Genomic DNA, 24,609 nt, shown 5'->3' on the forward strand with positions numbered 1-24,609 from the left:
GCCTCTTACTCACTGTGTGTTTTACAAATTGGGGGGAAAAAAAACCCGAGTCCTCTACTAATTCGAGCTCCTCTTTGTTGTTTTTCTTGTCTTCATATCATCCTTAGTAACTCTTAAATATGTATTTCTGCTTTGATTCAAGATCTGGAAAAACTCTTGCTTTGTTTCTGATTTTTAAAACTGCACTACTTCTTCCATATTCCACAGTAGTAAATAGCAGTTAGAAAGATTCCTTTTTCCAGGGTAGTTCAGGCTGCCTTGACCTTTTTAAAGAGTTATAGGGGAGATGCAGTTTCCTGCCTAAGTGTGAAGTGCAAGGTCTGGAATTTGTGAAGATGCAAGAAACTGCCTCTGCTGTGAGGATGCACAGGAAAGGCTCTACTGGAAGCTGGAAATGGGGGAAATTGGACCCGAAGCTGGACTTGCTGGAGTATAGTATGCAAGTATTTCTGAGATGGAAAAAGAAATAAGGAATGAAAAGTGTGTACTGTTACATCTGTGAAGTATAGGATTAGAGAGCAGAAGCAACCCAAAGACTGGGGAGATGTATGCATAGCAAGAAAGAGGCTTGGTTTAGAGTGTCTGAGAGTACCTCATCTCATCTGCAAAAGGTTCTCTGTGTGTACTTAACACATGTTCAGTCTTAAAAATGCTTCGTTTTCTCAATTTGAGTTCTTACCTTCAGCAACTGCTAATTTGGGTGCAGACTCAAAGCACCTCATGATTCTTGAGGTCCTTTATACTTCTTTTATACTTACATCTGGAGATGATGGTTGTAAGCAAGCTCCCTGTATGTATGTGAGGTAATAGGATTACTTCTCTGTTCCAAACAGAACTGGGATTTGGGGAAAGACATCAGTTGTGGAGATTAAAGTCAGATTATCAGACTTGTTTTGTACGTGCCTCTTTCAAAAAGTGATAGCTGGTCCTTGGAACACACTTTTGTAGAAAACACAAAGTATTGAATTTATAAGATTCAGAATCTTCTAAAGAGACTTTTTATTGACAACCGATAAAGAAGTAAGTATAGACTTTGTATTTACCAGATTAAGAATTTAGAACAAGAAGCTGAATTTTAGATCTTTTGTGAGTAGCTTACAAAACCAGTTTTATGTAAATATAATTTTCTAAGCAATGTGATTTGTTGATCTTCCTTGTCAAAGGGAAGACATGCTTCCTCCTTTGCTTGGAGCCTCTTGTGCTCCCAATCATCCCATATACAAATTTGTTTTTTAATAGTAAAGCTAATGTTCATTTTAATTTTACGCATTTTTTTATTTTACTTTCCTATAGATGGGAAAGGGATCACTGTATGGGTTTGAATCAGAATTCTGTATGGAGAATTATGCTGTTGTGTGAGCCTGTGCTCTTTAAGTGGTTGATGGATCCTTGATACTGACTACAAGTGTTTCTTGGAATGCAGAATTTTCAGTTGATTGCAATTGCATTCAATTAGTTGATCTTTTTATGGAAACTGTAATAAGGTGAGTATTGGCCAAGAAAAGGTAGCTGGAGTGAAGAAGGGGGTGATTTTATTTCCCTGCACATCCTCCCCTTCTTAGTAGATTCCTCACATTAGAGTGACTGTTTTAATACTATGATGAGATGACAGAAATATATGAAGAAAACTCTTATCTAGTTTTCTAGATGACTAGAAAAAGTCTTTATGTGATCTGGCTGGAGGATGAGGCTAGAGTCACTGTACCTGTAAACTGCAACTTTAAATCACTGGAAAGATTGCATTAGTATTGATGGATTTCATGTGGTGTTAATTTAGGACTCTGCATAGTTGTTTTCTGTAAAATGTACTAAGAACAGGGGTAGTTTTAACAGGGCTCTAAGTCTTCACAAGAGATTTATCAATCGGGCAATGTAATTTGCTGAACTACTGAGATAATTCATTGGTACAAACATCTCGTATTATATTCTCCTAAATTTCATTTTGCTGTTGCATAACTCAGAAGTTTTTTGCTTTAAAGCTATATTTATTTTTCTATACCAAACCTGTCATCTTTTCTGAAATTATCACCTTATAGTAGAGAAAGCCATCTATTTATTGTTAAGTATTCAATAGGCTCTTAGAAATAAAATAATTGGCTTTGAATTTTCTGTAAAAAATGAGTATTAAAAAAGAAAATGTAATGGTCCTAAAGTATTAAAAGATCAATATTTCTCAAATCTCTTTTCTTCAGGCAAACTGAAGTGACTTAACCCTTCTCTGTTCAAACTTGAAAGGGGTAGACAAGTCATAAACCAGAAATTTAAATGTTACATTTATGCAGGTTTCCTCTGCCTCAGTACTTCTCTTCTGGATAAACACTGAGACCTGATGTCCACCTTTGCTTTACAGAATCTGTAACTAGTGAAGTTAGACTTTCTGGTGGCCAAAAGATACGTTAAAATGTACTGCTATTTTAAGAAATGTACTTACGCTGCATTTCAGACCTGTGGTATACAAAAATCACTCAAGTGTATTTGTGGTTTTGTTTAAAATAGTTGCCTGTGGAAAATAGCTCCTGAGATCAAGCTGTAAACTTGAAATTCTGTGCTATGCCACTCCTCTTGTGAGTGGCGTAAGCCAAACAGAGGACATAATGCAGATGCACATTAGATGTTGTGCAAGGAACTTCCATATCAATAACACACAAGCTAGAGACCTCATTAAACACATGTCAACATTAGGAGTAGTTTAGTCAATCATGTGGAAGTTGTTCAACTTAAAACGATCTGATTTATGAAGGTGTAATATGAAAGCTATGCAGAAGGCTAAGAAAATTAATCCTGTAGTCAACTATGAGAATATTTCATTTTAGAGTAAGCTTCAGATTTTTCAGACATCTTTAGCATTTATAATGGTCTAGTAATAACTTGCTGCAGTCTTCACACAGCTAACATTAACTCCTTTTTCCAGATTCCTTAACTGCATTGGCATTTAACAGAGCTGGAAGTATTGTGAAATACAACTTCCCGTTTCAAGGGCAGTATGGACAAACATTAAAACTGTGATTACTTTTGTGAATCACAGAATGAATTCATGAAGGTACCTTTAAGAAACAGAATGCTTTTGTTCTTTTCTTTCATAAATTTGAGCCTTTGAAGCATTTGTTGTATTAAGTATCTGAAAACTGGGCTCTGTTTGCCATATCTGTTTAGCAGATGTCCAGAAGCCTTTAAATGTGACAGCTGAAAACTAGACAAGCCTTCACAAACACATGATGCATACAAATCAGCTATGTGTGAACTGTATTTTCACAAAGAAATTAAATAAAATTCATTAATGCAAGAGCTTTATGTACACTGTGCATTTGTTTTGCTTTCAGTAGCAACCTAGCTTATACTTGAAATAGTGTTGGCTTTCTCTATTCATTTTGGTAGTGTTAGATCCACTTCTAAATGGAGTTACTGAATCATCATTGATATGTAGCTTATGCCATTACAATGTCGATTATGTTACTAATTAATTTGTTAATATATGCAATTGTTTTTTTTTTTTAAATTGCCTTTTTTCATTTCTGCATCTCTTTAATTGCCATGATCTTCATGGTTTGTAACCCTACTTTTGAAAAACTACTGTAGTAATCTCCTTCCTTAATTGTAAAGTGGTTTTGCCCAGGAGCCGTGGGTCTTCAGCATATCTAGATAGATTGCTGTCCCAGCTGTATTTGTGTTGTACCTAAGACACATCTTGCCCCAAAGACTGTTTGCTGGCTTAGCATCCTAATTTTCTTCTAAGACTATTTATGCTTACTCTTAGGAAAGGATTGCTTTAGCAACCACGAACATGAAAACCAAGTCTGATTCCACACAATTTGTAACTAATGATGGTTGTTCCTGCCTATGGCTTTTCTCATTTCTTATATTTTATTACATTTCAAGGTATTAGGGTATGAAAATATCTTCTCAGCTGTGCTTCCTTACTGTAGTAGGACCAAACTGAATAAGTATAATTTCTTACATGAAAGGGTATTTAGGGTAAGGTGTTGTGAGCTATAGCATGGGATGAATCCTAGTTTTTCATTTTATGTTGTCTGGTAAAGGTATAAAACAGCAATTAAGGAGCAGTCTTAGAGATTTAACTGTACAGAGCATGTGTTTCTCCACTCTTCAAGTTGGCAGTGTTCTAGCCAATTCTATTTCCATGTCCCTAGTGGGAAAATTATCTCCTGGGTTCCATTTCTTTATCTGAAAAGAAGAGACATCTCTCAAATGTGTGCTTTCCTGTTAATTGTTGCTATCTCTAGTGAAGGAAAGGCACAGAAGAGGTCTTAAAATATTTTGTGCTCTTATGTAAGCTGAGAGATCCTTCCACAAAACCTGTTCTGTTTCTGTTCCTCTGTATGCCTGGAACACATGCGTTCAGAGCACTGTGTGAGAGAAGTAACATTATCTGTAGTTATGGGTTTTTTTTTAAAGTGATCTCTGATTTAAAAAACACTGACTTGGTATCTAGTTGATGTGAAGGCTAGCAGGAGTAATAGCCAAGAAAATATTACTTGATCGTAGTACTATGCTGAAGGTAAATACTCAGATACCTAGTTGAAAGCACATGGTTTTCTAATTAAATTCTACTTGTGAATACATAATTGTGCTGTGGTTAACTCAGGTATACAACACCTGGGGCCCATGTGAACTATGCAAGTTCTTGTAATTGCCTGCTGTTTCAGCTAAACTTCCTGGAGATGAGCCTGCATTGATCTTAAAAGCAAAGTGTGAGATTGCCCAAATCCAGCCATAATGATGTAGGGGGTTCAAGTCTGACAACCGTGTCTGTACCACAAGCTCTGTGTGACCATACACCTTGACTGAGCCATGCTGGTGCCAGCTCTATTTTGAACACATTAAGCTCATTTACAGTTTGGGAGTGTGCTGTTCAGAGTTGAAGCTCTGTTATTTTGGAGACTTTTATATCACTGTTCAGTGTTATAGATCATAGGCATAAAAAGCTTTAATAAAATGGGGTCTGGAATGAGCATCAAGCCATCTCTCTCTGCCTTCTAAAGAAATCAATTTACACATTTTACCAAATATATTGCTATTATTTATATAATTTTGCATTGCAAGGTGTTGGGTTTTTTTTGTTTAATTGATGTCTAATTGTCCATTTCTAAGATTTTTAATGCACCTGCAGTAGAACTTTTTAAGTGAAAGCTGTGTGAGCAAAGGATTAGCTCCTCTCTTTCTCACTCCACCTTCCTATCCTCAAATCTTCTGTTTCTCTGATGTTTTTCGGCTGTACTGGAAAAATATTGTAATGTATACTGTCCATACATTGTGGTGTATCTTGATTAATAAATTGAATGCTTTCTGTATTATAGGCAAAGTTTGATAGCAGTATTAAAATACACCACTATGTTATCTTCCAGATATCTTTAAGTTAGCAAGTTTATATAGAACAGTCTTGTTGAAAAATGCTGAGGCACACACCTTTCTTTAAACAGAAGTAAATGACAGATGTTTGCATATTTGTATATAAACATTGTTATACATGGTTTCTTTTATTCTAAAATCTCACTGTCGTTTTAAATATGTTTATATTAAAGCTGGGTGAAGAAATTTGGTCAGTCTTCATTGTCAGTATTATTCAGGTGTGGAGGAGGAGAAGAATGGGATGTCAATGAAACATTTTTATAAATGTCTATACATCTTAAGGTTAGCCATAATGTTTACTTTCACAGATACATGGTACTTTTCAAGGAGCTACAAGTTCAGTGCATCCATATTCATGCTTTTCCAACTTAAACTTTATCAGGCTGTATAAAACAAGTGATGGGTGGAAATTGTTGACCGTTTTGTCTCCTGCAAGACTACTGAGTTCTAGTTGCTTTTAGTGGAATCAGACTAAAACATATGTACAGCCTTGAAGGTCCCCTACGGGACTTTAACCGTACAGATATAATGGTATTTCCATTTCCAAGATTTTTATTGTGCTTCATTGGGTAAATACTACATATAGCAATCTGAAGAATTAGTAAGTTAGTATGCCAAACCACACTGTACCTTTTTAGGGTTCAGTTTTGGAGTATTCGCATCATGAGCAATTGTGGGCTGCCGCTAAAAGGTTGCCATGTATTGAAAATTGCTTAGGTGAGGTATTTTCAAGGAAAAGCACAATAGTTGATGTGTGAGAGGAAATTGAAATGTTCTGCGGGATTCTTCCCCTGCTGACAGTTGACAGTGTTCTGGCAAGTTGACAGTTAATGGAACAAATGTATTATTAGTTTCCTCATTAATAATAGAAATCTGGAATCTGCATCCTGCCTTTCTTCCCATATGTACTTCTGCAAAATTGCTAGAAAATGGAAGAAAATGTCAAATTTCAGGGAGGCAAGTTTATTTGATATAGCTTAATCATGTTTTAATGAAAGACACTGCGGGCATACATTGTGTAAGAATCTTGAAAGTCTGACAATTTTTGAATTTAGACTCAGTTTAATATTTAAAGACTTAAGAATTTTGGTGTTGTGGATCTTTGAAGCTAGACTTCATAAGGCTGGTCACCAGTAAATTAGATAGGAAAAAATTAAGGCTTTGGCTTAATTGTTGGGCAATACCAGACACTTCTGAGGAAGCTTTTGTGAGAGGTGACGAGACAGGGAGTGCAACAGATTTAGAGCTGAGTTGGAGCAAAGCATTGAGTGGAAGTAAACTTGCTTATAGAATGAGAGGCTTACACTTTCCATGGTTGATGGACAAAACTGTGTAGAAGTTATAAGAGACTTTGAGGTGAGGTGTGCAGAGGAGATGGATGTGAAGGCTCATTCAGGCTGAGGAAGCTCTTAATAGCTGAATGAAATGACAGAGGGTTGGAGGCGAGGGGAAGGCATATGTATATATTCCGCGACTTCTGTGGTCTGTGCTGATCAGAGTGCATTACATCCACGTGGCTTATTTGCATCCCACAGTAGCTCACCATACTAAATGTGCAAGAAATGGCTTTTCTGAGAATTGACTTAATTTCTTCTGAAGCTGAGTAAGTTTTATGCTAGAAGAGCACGTATTTAAAATGAAGAGATAGACTATACCTCTTGCTAACATAGAAGAGGCTGGTAATTTTTGATGAACAGCACATGGGGCTGCAGAAAAAGCAATGACGGTTTAGATGCAAGTGGAGATACTCCTCATTCTTCACTCCAGGATACCTTTCTCTCCTTATTTATTTGCTCTTCTTTCTTGCGATCACTGTTTAATTGATAGCATTTTTCTATTCTGTCTATTGTTCTGGGGTGCTTTGAATTCTTTCTCTTCTTCAGCCACTGTTATAAGCCTAGACTTCAATCTCATGTGAAGTTTATGGGAACAAACCTCACAGATAATGGGAAGGTAACCAACTACTGTCATGCTGGTTTTATGTGCTCAAGCATGTTTAGCTACATGAAGATTTTTCAGGCTTTTTTCTAAGTCAGTTGGGCAACAGACTAATGTATGTATTTAGCTAACCTGTTTGGTATCATCATCCTTCTCATGTTTTGAACTGTTGATTGTCAGTACTCTTGTAATGGTAAACAAGAATATCCCTAATCCAAAGTAGACCTTTTTTTTTTTTTTGTGCACATTGGGATATAAGACACTATATATACTAGTCTTTAAAGATGTAACATTAAATTTGGATTTGTGCTCCAGAGTTGCTGTATGCAAATGTATATTGAAGTTCATACAATTTCCTAGTTGTATTTGTTTTTCTTTGGTGTTTTGACTGTTTTCACTTGCGCATTACACCCTGACTTAGTTTCTTGGGAGTCTGAGAAACTTCCAATTTTCACAGTCTTGCAAGGCTAGTGACGTACAGGTCAAAGTAGCAGTGGTGTGTTTAAGTCACGGTACAGGTAGGTCAGATCTCTTACAAAATACCCACAGCTATTATAAGAACATCTGTTATAGGGAAGAGTTACTTAACAAGTTTCATGACTAAGAGGGAAGCATTCACTGAAGCTTTCTTGTAATTTATTTTGTAAAGAGTTAGATACACCAACAACTAGAAGGCTGAGGTTTTTCAGCTGTCACTAGAAAGATACAGTGCATTGTAGGCTGTTCGGTATTATTCTGATGCAATGTATGGCATGTTTTTTAACAAGATTTTAAAGACTCAAGTAGCAGGGGAAGCCTTTTAAAATATTACTTTTTTTCCATTTTATTCCTTTATTCTTTACTAATTGGGGGTTTTGTTTAGTTTTGGTTGTTTCAGGTTTTTTTATTTTAAGTTTTAAGCATCACGGCTGACATTAGTTAGTGAATTTTTTAACAAGGTAGAAGCACATTTAATTATATCTGACTGTCACTGAATCATGTCCCTCAAACACTTAGCTCATTCTTTTTTAAGTAACCAATTATAATTAGATCATTGACAGCAGGAGTTTGTAATTTTTGTGGAATTAAGATAGGAATGTGATAATTGTTGGAACTAGAGAGTTTAGAAGATTCTTTTTAAAAAAATTTTCTAACTGTAACTTAAAATGCTCCGAATAGTGATACAGTGTATATACAATATTTTGCTTTGGAAATCTATGTTAGGGTAGTTTCTCTTAAAATTCTTTTCATAGCTACCAACATCTTCTAGCTTTCACAGCTGAAGAAGATGTTGGAGATGTTTCCTTTTCTCTAGGCAGTCCAGTGGAAAAAAACAAACAAACAAAAAAACCCCCCACAAACAAAAAAAAAAACACAAAAAAACCCAAACTTGGCTCTAAGTGGTTTCAAGCTTGGGGAGCAAAATCATCCCTAATGCTTGAAAAAGCCTAGTTAGACATACCTTCTTTAGATAAGCCTGGTAGTCTCCATGGGTATGGAAAGGTAGGTGAAGACACAGCTTTTTGAGAGAAGTGAGCTTTCTTTTCCTCATGCACAGGGAGAGAGTGGAAGGGGCAAAACCAAAGGTTGTGGAAGGAGGGGAGATAGCCTAGAATGGGTAAGATGGTGGGCTGGTGCTGAACTGGCCTCCTGCATGACTGAAGCTGGAATCTGTCTATTTGCTTTATAGGCAAAACTGACCTTCATTTTTTCTGTCTCTTTGGCCAGTGGGTATGTTTCCCGTCTTCCTTGTCAGCTTTGTTTCAGGAGGCACCTGCAGAGTGCAGGGCGATGGACCATGAGAGCTTAATACTTCCTGGGGAATCTCCTCTATCCATCACACAGCTGCTGGCTAAAGTGAAAGAGAGAATTTACATACCAAAACTTGTTACGAACTTGATTTTTTTAGGATCATCATAGCTACTGTAGTAGTCCAGAGTGTGGACTTTTCAATTATGAAGTTTAAACTTAGTGTACAAGTGGTTTATTTTTCTTTTCATTTATCTTTGGAGTAGAGTCACCTAGGTGACTGCAAATATATTCAGAAAGCAGTGAAAGCATTATTACAGAAAGACTGCACACAGAATTCTTTTTTTTTTTACCTTGGTAAAAATAAGCAAGGATTTCTTTTATGTGCTGCCATATGCTAAAATACTATTATGAATTATAAAACGGTTAGTAAATACAAGTTTCCCAGTACATATTTGCCAAGCATATTTTACAGTATTGAACATATAGCAAATGCCAAAGCTTTAAGGAAATAAAATTTGATTGGTAATACCACCATATGTGGTATACATGTAAAATCTGTTAATATAAAGGAATTATTTTCTAAGATATACTGTCTCTCAGGGTCTTTCTCTTAAACAATACTTGCTTTTTTTTTCATCCTTTGAACCTGTGGAGTTTACGAAATTGAAAGCAATTTCAGTTAAACACTTGGCTTTGGCTATTCAAAGTATTGACCTTTAAATGGGAAGGTGTCAACATTCGTCTGAAAACCATGAATGGAGACGAGTTGTCCTTCCTGCATTTGTTTCCGAGGAATTATCCAAAGTGAAGTATTAAACTTTAATTATCTTCATGCTGATACCAAACAGCAGAGCTCTATCTACTAAGCTCTTCTGGCTAATCCTGCATTGTTTAATGTCACTTAATACCATTTTAGTGGATAAACTCAGTAGTTTTCTTCCTCAGCTGATGATGAACAGATGTAAGACTGTGTGAAATATTGTCTTCATTCTTTGTTTTCTGATTTTCAAAAATTTGGTTTACTTTCCACAACAAATTTTATGATTCAGGCTATTTTTTTGTCATTATGTATTTGTTGGTTGTATTTATTCCACAACTTTTGTGTGAGTACATCTGTGAAAAAAGTGTTGAGAAAGAGTCAGAGTCCAAGGATGTAGTCATAAAAGGGTTAGGAAAGAAAGAGCTGGGGACAATGTTGTGTATTGCTAAGAAATTAGGCTTTTGGGCTGCCTCCAGTAAGCCTGCCTCCACCCCACAGAGCTACCATTTACAGTCTGAATCCCCAGCTTGTATACAATTTTCCTTGTGCTAGGCAAGCATTCTTGTCCAGTTATGCCTCCCCTATAAACTGGAGAAGGAAGCTACTAACAATATTGCTAATACACTAATACAAGCTCCTTTAGTTAAGTCTTTGAGACAGAGGCTCATTTTTTTGACGGTATTTAGGAAAAGGGGCTTGTTTAGTAGATGTTTCTTTTGAGGTAAGTGCCAATTCAGATAGTGCATTTTTAGTTTATAATATATCGAATAGTTAAAAATGTGTCCTTTTAAGAACTTCAGAGTGGAATGCAGGTTAACTAGTTGAATGTGGAATCTGGTAAGCTTACAGATTCTTAAAAGAATTTTACTTGTACAACCGTTGTGATTATTTGTGGAGGCCATATTTGCACTGTCTGCATTTTCAAAGCTTGTTTAAAATGTAACAGATGTATAGTGTCATGGCATCTGGAAGCTAAGAATCTGTTTGGGGATGTTTAATAATATGAGAAAAAGTTTCTGAAGTGAGTAACAAAGGAATACAGCATGCTGTTGCTCTTGAAGAAATGGAGAAATTGCTTCTAGTCAAACAGGAATTTGCACTACTAGACATCCATTACAGCTGCACCCAAAACCCATGTAAAGAGAACATTAAAAGTGCCCAGTTAATGTCAGAGACAGGAAATGATACAGTAAAAGCCACCATGCAGTTCTGTTATTTTCTCATGTGGAGATGTGCATTGAGATGTTGCCTTTCTTTTTTTAATATGAGAGGGTTTTGGTGGAATATACATCCTTTCTTCTTACCCTTGTTCTCTCCCTGATTATTGCTTTTATTCAGAGGAGCTACTATGCGAGATCTCTGACAAGGCCAGAAATTGACTGTATGTGCTTCCACAACAGCGATAGGTATTCCTGGTGGTTGTGGACAAGAGTATTTTGATGATTGCAATGTCTGGAGGACTTACTGATATTTTGACACTCTTGTATTTGCAGGGTTATGTAACAATTTAGGTTCTAAGGGACCTCTGGAGTGTCTGGTCCAAACTCTGCTCCCTTGCTGCATGTGTGCATGTGAAGGGATGGCAGCACTCTCTGAGCTTTCTGAATGACATGTAGCTTCCTGACTTTTGCCTTCTGTCACTGCCATCTGAAATACTTGGTACCATCCATTCACCTTTGGTTTTCTATTATTTTTGCCCTTCTAGAATCCTATCTTAGGATCATTGCTAAAAATAAAACATTTCAGAGACATGCCATCTCATTCTGGAAGACATTAAAAATAACATACATTTGCATATGAGACTTACTTGGAAGTGTCTTCTGCCTGTTATAAAGAATTTTGCCTTTTGTCGGATTATATACAGTTGTAAAATCTTAGTTTTTTCAAATTTTATGTCTTTATAGGCCAGAAGCAAAATTTGGATGAAGTGATCTATCTAAGTTGCCATCATGAGCCGAAGCAAGCGTGACAACAATTTCTACAGTGTTGAAATTGGAGACTCTACTTTCACTGTATTGAAACGGTATCAAAACTTAAAACCAATAGGATCAGGAGCACAAGGGATAGTATGGTAAGGTTTCTGTAAAACATAAATGCATTTTTGGGTTTCCTTAATAGAATTTTCTGAGTCCTTTAACTGTTGTATGTCACTGAGTAGGAGTGTGGAGAATTACCTTTTACGTGCAAAACAGCAATAGTAATGGTTGGCTGTTTCTCCTCAGCAAGGGCTGTTGCTTTTTGACCTGTGTCCTTTCCTGCTTCTGAACTGATGCCCTTCTGTGCAAATTCAGCCAGCTGTGCTGAGTCCTATAAATTAATGGGGTGGGGAGAGGAAGGGGGAGCAGAGTGGAGTGGGGAACCTGGATAAAGAAACTAATCCTAATCCTAAACCACACTGCTTACAGTGAAACAAAAGCCAGAAATACTCTGTATAATATTTGCTGCTTGTAAATGCTTTTCTTTCTTGAAATGGTTTGTTAGGGTCCTGTTTCTCTTAGTTTCATAATCTAAGTAGTTCCTGATAGTGGTTAGTGAGCATTTGTGATGCTGACTGTCATTATAATATGTAAATATCTAATGCAGTTTAGGAAAATATGAGTTGACAATATAATTCTTTGAATAAGAGCTCTGATGTGTGGACTGAAGAGTGTCTGATTTAAGGTTGGTGACACCTAGCTGCTTGTAGGCACTGTTTCCTGTGCAGTGATATTGCCCCAAAGATAAATATTGGTTTAAGCTTCTTGCAAGGTTTTTGGATGTTCTAGAGAAGGGTGTAGATGGCACAGGAACTTGCAGGTTTTTCAGTTTATTGTAACTCTTAAGACACTAACCAGGGACATAAAAATACAAAAGAAACATTAAGGACGAAGAAGGTAGGGAAAAGCATAATCTTCTCAAACACTTTTCCCTGTAACCTCTTTACTGCCTTGATCTCGTCTTGATTGGTGTTTAGAGAAAGTGTGGTGCGGGTGAGTTTTGAATTCATCTATGTGTTTTATCTGGGTTAATAATAAACAGTGTGCTTAGTGCAAATGAAAACTTGAAGGCCAGTACTCTAGAAAGTTGTTTTTAAAATGGTAACTTCTGACATTAAGATTATTTGGTCTGTAGGTAGCAGCAGCAGGAAAACTGATCTGAATTTTGTTTGAGTTTGTATTAATATAATGAGGGCATACACAGTTGTTTGAGTTTGTTTAGTTGCTACAGAAATGCCTACAAAAGCTTTAGATGTTATTACTCTCTGATTCCCAGTCATGTGTTACTGCCTGGTTTTCAAATTTACTGCCCCTCCTAGACCTCAGGTCCGAAAACTGTGACCCTATAATTATGTGTCATTCTGTAATTGCTGCTAGTGTTAAATGAAGCTTTTTTAGTTAAACTATTCTGATTACCCTGAGAAGGACTGGATTGCTCATGTGGTTAAATTTTCTTGTGATTTGGGTTGGATTTTCTGTTAGCTTGATTGCTTTATTTAAAAAAACCTGATCCAACTTGATTCGGAGAAGTACTACATAGATGGCCTAAAGGCTCAACCATATGTAATACTGAAACAGGCTCTAAGGCTACTGTTGTGTACTGGGGATGCAGAAGTTTAAATACTGGTACAGGACTCCTATGTTGGCAATCTTTCCTACCGCCTCTTTGCTGCTCTTTCATAAAATATTTCTTATCTTGTGGGTAGGCGGGTGAAATTCCAGATAGTGGAAAATGTAAACCAAAGAGAATTATCAGTATATACCGTTGCTATTTTTTCTTCAATAGTGACTAGAGGTTTTGACATGGGGGAAAAAAAAAATATTATTCAAGCCTACATACTATGTAGACAGCATGCTTTTTTTGAAGTAGCTGGCTTGACTTAGTAGATGCTGACCATTTACTGATGATATTCTTCATTAGGTTTGAGTACCATTCTTGATAAGAGACAAGAAAACACTATTTTTCCTGCTGAGGCTTTTTTAGTAACTGACAAATATTTCCTGAGTCTGCATGGTAGTCAGCTGTTGTATTACCTCTTATAGGAAACAAAATCCATGCCTTCCTGTCATGGAAATGTGATACGTATGGGAGTTGTCCCCAGTTAACAGTCTTCATCAGTTAAACAGCCTGTGTCACTGAATCATATGACAATCTTGGCATTAGTCTGCAAACAAAATGTTACTCTTTCTTTCTACCAAGTAAAAGCCAGTGACATCAAGATGTTAAAGCTTCCCTAATGTTTATTTTTTGTTTCATTTTGACATTGATGCTCTCATTGACATGAGGATATTAAGCAGCTGCATAAGTGCATGGGACCTTTACATAACCTAGTTTTCCACTCTCTCCCTTTCTTTCAGTGTGAAGTTTTTACATAAAATTGATGTGCTTTTTATGTTTGAAATGTGTTGGATCTTTTAGGCTGTCTATTCTTGGGTGCCAGCGAGTGGCAAGAACTCAGTATCTTTAGTAAGACATTTTAGGAAGCAGAGTTCCTGCATCATTTTGTGGAGGTTGTCAAGTGTTAATACTATGAAGCTGGCAAATATTTCTAAGTTTTGAATCGCTCAGCATACAAGAGCACGTTGCTATTATACTTCCTAAAGCTGAATAATACTGGAGATCTGGTTTATCTACAGACATGATATAAGGTATATGAAAAGGGTGGCAAATGCCACAGCTTAAATGTTCTTGACACTGAATGTAATAATGTTATTTTTAATTACAGTGCAGCTTATGATGCCATCCTTGAAAGAAATGTTGCAATCAAGAAATTAAGCCGACCGTTTCAGAACCAAACCCATGCTAAAAGAGCCTACAGAGAGCTTGTTCTTATGAAGTGTGTTAATCACAAAAATGTGAGTGCAGTGTTGTGCTTTAAATGTTAAAGAATTAACCAGAAGGTAATTCTTTGTACATCTAAGAAGTGACTTCAGAGGATGGCATCCTCTGTAGATTGTAAAGGTTTCATGTATGTTTGTATCTTCATGATCAGGGCAGAAGGATCTTACAGAAGCGGTATGATTGACTAGTTCTAATACCTGGCCAGTCTTTAAATAGCCCCTTCAAACTCAGGAAGGGGGTCACTTACATTGCTACATTTTACAAACAGCTGGCAAATAAGAATACCGTCAGTGGTAAGTGCATTCTTGTTTCTGTTGCTGCTGCTAGAGAAATAGGAGAGAAAAGGCCATAGTAATTTTTTTTTTCCTGGTGCATGAATGAGTTAGGAGTGTTGTGGTGTGACAACAGGAACTGTCTGATGCTTAAGAAGCTGTGGAGAAGACCAGATCACAGAAATGGGGAGAGAATAAGAGATAAATTTATCAGAGCTGTTATTGGCCATTTTCTTCCTTCAGAGACAACTGTATGCAGTCTTCCTCACCTTCCCTCTTAGTTCTCCTTTAGCAAGATAAAATTTCCTCTGGCTGCTAGGGAAGGAGGGAGTCATAGAAGACTTCCTCTGTCTTTTAGCTACTTGGGAAAATTTTGTATTTTTTCTAAGACAAAGATGGTTTATATATGGATTCTCTGAAAGAATTTTTACCTAATGGCATAAATTGTATATTGATAAACTATTGCAAGCCTGTCTGACTCTTCAAGAGTAGTAGCTTGATCTGTTTCTGCACATGCCATCCATTCTTAGCAACTGGGAAATGTCCTAAAGCAGCTCCAAGAAAATGTTTTTCATGTGTTGCTTCACCTCTGTAAATGGCAAAATGGTATCTCTTAGGTAGTCTTATGTCAGTTTTTACTTTTATTTTTCCTCACATGCAATAAAAATATTACCATCTCTTCAAACTGAAAGTAGGAGGCAGGGTGAGACTGACTAACTCCCTTACGTTTTAAGCTTTGAATATCGACTTGCTAATACACACAGAGTGGTTTTAGTTTGTGATTTGTGGAGGAAAAATAATCCTGAAATCATTAGTATCTATTACACCATTTTAGACTTGGTTGAGCCACTGAGCATCTTGAGCTTCAGTGTGTACCAGGAGGTTTGCATCAGAATACTGGGTATCATTTTTGAAATGTTGACTTTGCAACTTTGCTATTGCTATGGTACAATTATACTTTCTCTCCCCCTTTCTACAGATAATCGGCCTATTGAATGTGTTTACACCACAAAAATCCCTGGAAGAATTTCAAGATGTGTAAGTCTGATTTGAACTGAGAATTAATTTTAAAAATATTTACGCAGAAAGATGAACAAGGGAAAGAATACAATAAAATGGCAGTATTACCTGATTTATTTTTTTTTTTCCATAAGCTACATAGTGATGGAGCTCATGGATGCAAATCTCTGCCAAGTGATTCAGATGGAGCTAGACCATGAACGAATGTCCTATCTTCTTTATCAAATGCTGTGTGGTATCAAACATCTGCATTCAGCTGGAATTATACATCGGGTAAGTGAATTTAACTGTATATATTTTGCATTGCACCTGGTTTTGTCTTGAGTATTGAAAAGGCAGAAAAAATTCAGTAATAGGAGCACAGAGGGTGATCCATATCCTGTCTCATAAGCAGAGAGTAAAAGCTGAAAGGAGATCATCACACACTTAGCTTTTTCCACTGTAATTCTGGAATGAAACTTTTGAGTGTTTGAATGATATGATAATAATCTGCAGAGAGCAAATAAAGATTTTTGCAGTAAGTTACATTACTTCATCTAATTTTATGTAATGTTCTATTTTAGTAGTCATGGCAGGAAAGAATATCTGAAAGTGTCTCTGCCTTTATTGTTTTGGTAACCAAACCTGAAATCCCATCTTTCAAAAGAACTGCCCATTTATTTTGCTCTTCTCCTAGCAGAGTAATGAATAAGTATCTGAAATCTCCAGATAAACAGATGATGATAAAGGCCTGTCAGTGGAACCTTCATACACCTGTGTGTCACAGAGCATTCAGACAGTCCACAGGCAATACTGACTATTACTTTTTAAATATGTGTCTGTTGCAATCCAGTCAAGAAATTGTGAATTTCAGGTTGCCTGTTCAAGTTGAACATCTCATATATATTTGTATGTACTGTAAAGGTTGCTTGAGATTGTCTACTTATGGCTTTTCAGATATAATCTCTGCTATTTGGGGAAATTGTAAGCTTGTATTTCTACAGTGCTACATTTTTCACTGTAGTTTTTTTAGAGTTTTTAAAGTCTTAATTTCTGAAATGATGCAGAAGATATAATTAAACTTATTCATGTGTGATACTTTAAGTACTACACAGTTCCTCATGGATGATGTACAGAGCAAAGCAAATCACAAATGGCAATTCTGAGTGTTACCACAGGAATTGCTATTAGGATGCTTGTTCCGTTCAGTAGTTCACCTCTTGTGACCAGTGTTTTGAATGGTCCACTAACTGGATCTGGCAATATGACACTCCCATTCAGTGTGCTGTTCTTCTGATAAGGGCACTGGAACAAATGTTTGAATAGAGAATATGGTTTGAGTGGCCAGACACTGCATCCCTTTGGTCAGCTAGCTCTAGTACTCATCAGCTGAATTGTTCCAGTGAGGAGCTCAGAGGGGAAAGGTGAAGGCTTCCTTCTTGTGTGCAGTTTACCTTGAACTGCTTGTTGTGTTTGAAAGAGATGGGCAAGGGAAGGTAGGTAGAAACATCACCTGCAACCAGGCATTGCACCCTGTGCTTCTTGGTCTGCCTGTGGGAGTTAAGACAGATTGGTGGGCTTCTTGCATAATTCTGGGAATACTAGGCAAAACTAGGTTACTTCACGTCCCACAGTTGTGATATTATATTGCATATGACATATTATGCAGCCCTTTGTGTCCTAATGCATGTGCCTGTGGGGTGAAATAATGGTTTTTCATGCAGCTTCACATTTTCTGGTCTCTTCAGTATTTAGCTATGCAAGCTTAACGGTGTGGGTTTTCATAGGTCTTTATTTTTTGAAAACTACATATTGTATGGATGTGCTAGAGTAGGTAATGTAAGAGTATCTCTTCCTGTAGATCTTAGCACAGGCAGGAGGGAGCTTCTAAAACTTCACGTGCTTCAAGGGTGGTTTGTACTCCTATAATGTGGGCATGAAACCACTGAGCCTGTAAAAGTCATACGTTTAGAGAAAAGAAGTTACTACGCAGGTAGTTGTTAGGCAGGAGTGAAAACAGCTTTGAGGATAGATCCTACCTCTGTACAGATGAAATCTTTGAAATGCTTCATATTGTGCAGTAATATGAAGTGCAGGGGTAACCTATTCCAAAAAGACTATAGATACAATTGCTATGTAAATAGTAACATGTATGCATGAATGCTTTTGAAGGACATGGGCAGATAGATTTCACTTGCAGGGCTTCATGGTAGATTTTCAGCTGACAGCTTCTCAGATTTTCTTAGAAGATTAAGTATGTCAGGCAAAACGTTTGCCTGCCTTACCTGCTGTCTGCATTATGCCTCTATAGTTCAAGGTGTAAAGTATCAAAATCCTGTTTCTCTGTGGAACACGTTAAACAAAACCTCAGAAGACAAAGAGGACATGCTTGAAAGGGGACATTAGCTCATATGGACCAGGTAGCTGCAATAGTAACCCTTTGTACCACTCTTCTGGGCTTTCAGGACCACTGTCTGTCATGTCTAAAGCTAATTACTTTGTCGAAACTAGTTACTCCTTAAAGGTAGTCTGCAGGACTGTGGCTGCCTGTGAAGCATTCTAGCTATGCATCTAGTGTACTTCTTCAGTGTCTTCTAAAGCTTTAAGGTTTTTTTGTTGTTGGTAGTTTCACATGGTTTTTAATTGTGTTCTTCAGCTTCTAATACTGCTGCGATAATCTCAGCATCTCAGTAACTATTTCAAAGCTGGCAGAATGACTGAAATTACAACAATCTGTATATGTGCCTGTAACACTGGATACTGCCTGCCATAGAAATAAGGGGTTTTCTCATAGCAAACTACAGTCACGGAACAAGGCAGAGGTCAAACACAAAGAGTTTGAGACCATTTCACTTCAAAGTTGTAGGGGGCGTAGTTAAATGCCATATCAGTGGATAAAGATTTGATCTCAGTAAAGATTTGACTAAAGCTGTACACTGGCTTGTAACAGATGTTGGCAAATGAACATTATTGTGTTCAAAACATTTTGCAGAGATGGAGTTTCCAGCAAGCGTAGAAGTACACATTCATTTATATTTCACAGCCTGAGGAGGATGAATGATCAGCATTGCAGAGTTGTGCCTCACTGACTTGCTGAAGGACGCAAAGTGTCTCATTAGTCTTGCATGGAAGCTCTGAAAGATTGTATTCTGCTTGATTTTGAGCACTTAACAAAGGTGCCTAATTATGGAAGCCCTTCACACAAATCTTTCTTTTAAAAGGGAAAAGGGAGACGCCTCTCCCGACTGGTTAATGCGGAGACAGCCATGAATAATCTCTGATTTTTAGGCGCTGACATTTTACATTTTCAAGGTTAGGCTAGGTATCTTCTGCTATAGGTTCTGGATATATTTATACAGCCTAACTAACTTGATGAGTCTTACAGGAGCTTTTGAGTCAACTCAACGAGTTTATTTAAAACATAAGAGGTATATTTGGATGCAGTGTAAGTCAACTCTCACCTCCATCATTTTGAAGGACAGTTCTGTATTCCAAATTACAACTTGTTCCTAGGCTTCATGACAATTACATGATGTTCAGATTGACATTACTCTGTAAGTTTTTGCTTTTTGTCCCTTGCAAAGGGAAATCTCTTAATGTTTTCAGTGTTAATCCTGCAGCTTTGGGGAGAATGAGTATAGTTAATACTATGAGCATGCACCTGAGATTCTGCAGTGAACATCCTCCAAATAATAGAAGTGTGCAAGAATAAACAGGATTGTAGCAGAATCTGAAACATGCAAATTAAATAGCTGGAATGCCTTATGATACTTAATTCATTCATGGCATTTGATAATCTTTCAAACCAGAGTTGTCTGCAGAGGCTTTGTGTGTGTGATTTGGAAGTGCATGTGTGAATATGTAACTATGCAGGACTTGAGCCATTAAAATTCTGTTGTTCTAGAACTCTTTTTTGTGGTTTTTCCTCTCTGTCTTTAATGCAGTTTTCTTAGCTTTCTGAGGAGTTCGCTGAAAGCCATGCAAGTACATATGAAAACTACATATATCTTGCAGATAGCCACTTTTAAGTCTTATGAAACAGTGGAAGATAGTGCTGCTTATCAAATCCCTGCAGCTCAAATGCTGGAGTCCTCTGCCACATCAGATTTTTCTCTCAATCTTAGTAGAGTGTAGGCAGAAAGATCCAGGCCTTATCTATGTTGGCCTGTGTGCTGTGAGTGGTTTTATGATGACAAAGTTACTCTGAAGTTACTCTGTAATATTTTCTTTGTGACATTCAGATGTGTGTAAGATCTCCCTGAGATAACAACCAAGTATGCCTCTGTAGTGTATGTATAAATAAAAGTTGTAAAGCCAATATTGTCAGTGTGGTTTTAAGGTTCAAATACAGTTATGAAGTTTCTAAATAACATGATCTGAAGCTGTATCAGGGCAATTTCCACTCCAATTTAATTATTGTGTTAATTTCTGGCACTTTTTCAATGGTGTGCTTTTGGGTTTGGTTACCAAAATTAGTATAAACCCAAATCCTAAATGGGAAACCTAATCTGTATGAGCCTGGGGATTTCCTTCCTGTTCAGAGAAACAACTGCATTGGTTCAAAAGAGGTAATACAGCCTCAACTAGCAAAGGGTTTTACATTCATGTTATAATTTTAATAATTCTCATATCGAGATGATTATTGCATCAAAGATGTCAGCAATTGTCATGTTATGTATGTTCTGCATAGTAGTAATAACAGTGAGCAGTATCTAGACCTTTACTCAGAGCTAACATTTCCTACTAACCTCAATTTATTTCAGACATTGCTAACATAACTTGTAATGCTGGTTGTATTTTCCTTCTTTAATTACTATATAAATCTACAAGCACAATAGGGGAATTAATTCTGTAGTCTGCTGAATGCACATGAATTAATGCAAGGGGAAAAGAAACTGCAGTTATAGCAGTAACGTAGTTGTATATGTGGGGTTTAATGTTAGCAGTATTATCTTTTAAAAATGTGAACCAGAGAGTACTTTGTGCTTATCTTAGCAGTTATATATCATGTTTCTTTTTAAAGGATTTAAAGCCCAGTAATATAGTAGTAAAGTCAGACTGCACTTTGAAGATTCTTGACTTTGGACTGGCCAGAACTGCAGGAACTAGTTTTATGATGACGCCTTATGTAGTGACTCGTTACTACAGAGCACCAGAGGTCATCCTAGGGATGGGATACAAAGAAAACGGTCAGCAAATATAGTCTTTCTTTGGCATAGCTTTATTTTTTTGTTTGGCACACCACATTTTACATGTTAATGTTTTTTTCAAGCTGCAGAAATTTTATAAATTAGCCTTGTGACTAAAATGCAGATTCTAGATACACCAGTTCTTTTATTCAACTCAACCCATTAGAAATGTTTGCATTTAATAGGAGAAGAAATTGAGGGCCTTGTTTTTTTAAAAAAACTTGGTTGGTAGATGAAGTTTCATACAGGAAGAACTAGAAATATATTTTCTTAATATGTGTTATGTACTTTGATATAACTTTATTCCTGACGAGGATGTAAGTTGTAATCCATCAGTAAATTTAGTGTCCTAAATTTAATGTTTAAAAAGCTATATTCACTGTAGCACTTCCAGATGTAGGGATCTTAAAGGCTACTAAGGAAGAAACAAGTTAAAACTACCTACTGTGGCATTACTTTTTATTAAAACCAGCCTACTTTAAACCTGTCACACTAAGTTCTTAATGTTGCTGAAGAAAAATTCAATAATACACATGAGGAGACAATGCAGAAAGTACTGTCATGAAGGATCATAGATTCTTTGAGGTCTATGACAAATTCCAAGGAAATTTGTTTACTTTCTCCCTCTGCTTGCATATATTTTCCTCTTCATACTTGCTCTGTGGCCCTTCGCTCAGTATCTTCTACAAAAAAATAAGGAAAGGATACAGTATTTGAGGAAAACACATGATCAAGTACATTGCATTTCCTGAATTGCAGTATCCTTCAGGAAACCAAAGTAACATGTCATTCCTGAAAATCTGTTGTAGTGGCCCCAGTTCTGCTGCCATTTCATTGATCTGCTGTCACTGTGGTCAGTTCAGCTCACCTGGTGTTTCCACTTCAGGCAGGCACAGTGCACAGAGGTCACCATTGCTGAAGGTATTTTAAACTCTCTATTGATTAGTCCTCCAGTAAGGCCCATGAGATGCCATGGTGCTTGAGATTGTTAGCTGTTTGCTGGTGATGTGTGAGGCATGGCTCCTCAGGTTGCTGACACAACTGGGGCTTGCTCTGCTTTTCAGAATTCTTAATATAGTCTGCAAACTTGTCTGGCAACTGCATACCATTACAGCAAGTGACTTCAGGTTGTGTATAAGCGATAGCTGCTATGTGCACAGAGAGTTGATTTTTGTTGTGATTTGTGAAAGCCAAGAAGAGTAACTTTTATTGGTGCTGACAATGAAAGAAGCCAGCTCAAAGGAATGAGAATAGATCTTTTTTGCAAGGCTGTGGTTTATGTCTCTTTCCGGATCATTAGTGTGCATGAGAGGATGTACATTCCTTCAGATGACCTTCATGATGTGATGTTTTTCCCATAATTTAGAAGTCAGAGGTTGAGTGGAGCAAGCTTAAAGTTATTTTTTTAACTGCTAAAGTTTTGTAGAAAGCATATATTTAAGTTTGTCTTCCTTTTTTTTCCCCACCAGACTTTACACTGACCAGTTAAGAGACACTAGATAAAAGAACCTAAAGCTGTAGTCTGAGTCATGCAGCAGCATTACAGAAGGAATTGATACAGTGGAAGTCACAAGTTTTCTGACTTAGGTTCCCCAGATAACATTTTTTTTTTCTTAAGTAATTTTGAGCTGCAAAAGGGTGAAACATTCTTTCCACTAAAACGTTGCTTAGGTTATTATTGGAGTTAAACAGGTTGTGTTTTAGAGCACCCTGTCATGCTAGTGACAATCCTGCTTCTTAAGCAAGCATGAATTGTGTTGTGCAGCAGAACATATATAAAAATTTACTTTCATGTGAAAAACTATCATGTCTTCCCAAAGCCAAATACATGGTTGTTGTGTTGACAATCACACTTTTTGAAGAATGTAAAAGTAAATCTGTGGGCTAGCTGAGTCAGAAGACATATGTACTGTTGTCATTAAAAGACTATCTACATAAACTGTTACTCTTCTAAATCACCACTTGATCAGTTCCTCATTGTGGAGCTTCCTTGACACGGAGGCAGGACTGCAGAGGTGGGGGAGGCAGGTATCAAGGTTGTGATTATAGTAAGGACCATGGGCTGTCCAGGATCCTCACCTGTTTGCATTGATGCCTATTTTGGCCCTTTAAGCCCATTAAAAGTTAACTTACTTATTTTAGAGCTGAATATTGAAAATTGTCAGCTAACTAATGGTTAACATTAGTATTTAGTTTAATTGAACAGGAACATCTGGAAGCTTTATGCCATTTCAGTGCCCTGCTGAACTTACGTGAACTTATGTGGGAGGATTGCAGTATGTTTTGATGACTGAGATACATACTGCAGAGTAGTATTCTTTTGGTACTATATAACACATAGGAAAACTTTAATTGTTTTAAAACTAGCAGAGATCTCAGACAAACTGTTTATAGAGTTGAATTCTACATAGGTTTTCATACTGAAGGAGATAAAGCACCTTCGGGTATATTCCATTAAAGAAACCAGGCCTTGCAAACTCAAGAAATTCAGAAGTGAAGGACACCAAAACTGTTCATGCACACATACCTTAACATATTTAGGTTTATGTGCAGTTATGTGCATGATTATCAGGAAGGAATCACTGAAAAGCAAGGAAAGCCCCAAACCCCCTGAAACAACTACTTTTAGGTTTCCTAATTTGTGCACTGGGTTGGAACTTCATTTTCACTTGGTGTTTTTTCCTCTTAGAATTATAGGAAATATTAAGTTCACTCCAAACAGGGTTTTTAAGAATAAAATACACTCTGTATGACAAGCAGTAGATTTTTAAAAAGATTTTTCAAATCTGTAATGATATTTTACTCAGTCTATAGAAGTGTTCACAGGAGTAGTCCCCCATGTACAAATTAGTGTAGATTCATGAAGAAGTTAGAGACCTATAAATAGATAGGTTTTGTGTGATTAATGAAAGGGACACACCGAAATATCACAAGTTTGGTTTTGTAGGGTGATCAGAAGAATGTTTTTGAGTGGTTTTCTTCATCTCTGAAGTAATTTGTTGTCTGAGGCATGAAGATAAGTCATTGACTCACATTATTTCTCATCCCAGACTACTTCATGTAATTATGGGTGTCATTTTTATCATGTTGGACACAAACTAATTAGAACAGATTTGGATATATTTTGGTTTGTGATGGCAGCTGATTATTTTGCAGGTGAAAAAGTCAACATTCACAATTTTATTTTAAAAGTCAAATGCAAAACTTGGCTTCAAATCTTTGGATATCTAAGTTAAAGAATATGTGCTTTTCTTAAATATTTGAAAAGAATTTTTAAAGAAAAAACACTACTAATCATAAAATGTTGACAATCATTTTTTAAATGAACCAGGCCCTTAATTTTGACCTATTAATATGTACAACTATGATCTCCTATCATATGATTTAGATACTATTTTAGAGGAACTTATAAATAAGGAGGAAGGAATATTTTCAATAAGAAGCAACGTTGTTTGCTTGACATTGTTGAGCTCCTTCAGAACTTTTACATGTGATTTTTAATATACAATTGTTCTTATTTAAATCCCCTTCTTAT

General features: G+C 36.7%; 1 protein-coding gene across 6 annotated transcripts in view; it reads left to right on the plus strand.

Annotated features, from left to right (window-relative positions):
• MAPK8 (mitogen-activated protein kinase 8) overlaps positions 1–24,609 on the plus strand; it is a 46,335-nt gene that overhangs the window by 11,935 nt on the left and 9,791 nt on the right. For 5 of the 6 annotated variants that reach the window (XM_026850955.1, XM_026850960.1, XM_026850958.1 and 2 more), the window contains exons 2-6: positions 11,701–11,867; positions 14,499–14,628; positions 15,866–15,924; positions 16,041–16,179; positions 20,909–21,074. In XM_026850955.1, the coding sequence (XP_026706756.1) occupies positions 11,746–11,867; positions 14,499–14,628; positions 15,866–15,924; positions 16,041–16,179; positions 20,909–21,074 (616 nt within the window). In that variant the 5' untranslated portion in view covers positions 11,701–11,745. Of the gene's footprint in view, positions 1–7,736; positions 7,824–11,700; positions 11,868–14,498; positions 14,629–15,865; positions 15,925–16,040; positions 16,180–20,908; positions 21,075–24,609 lie in introns of those variants that run through there. The other variant, XM_026850956.1, reaches the window with a different exon arrangement.

This window comes from Athene cunicularia (genome assembly GCF_003259725.1).
Source record: "Athene cunicularia isolate RWA chromosome 6 unlocalized genomic scaffold, athCun1 chr6_part1, whole genome shotgun sequence".
Taxonomy (NCBI): domain Eukaryota; kingdom Metazoa; phylum Chordata; class Aves; order Strigiformes; family Strigidae; genus Athene; species Athene cunicularia.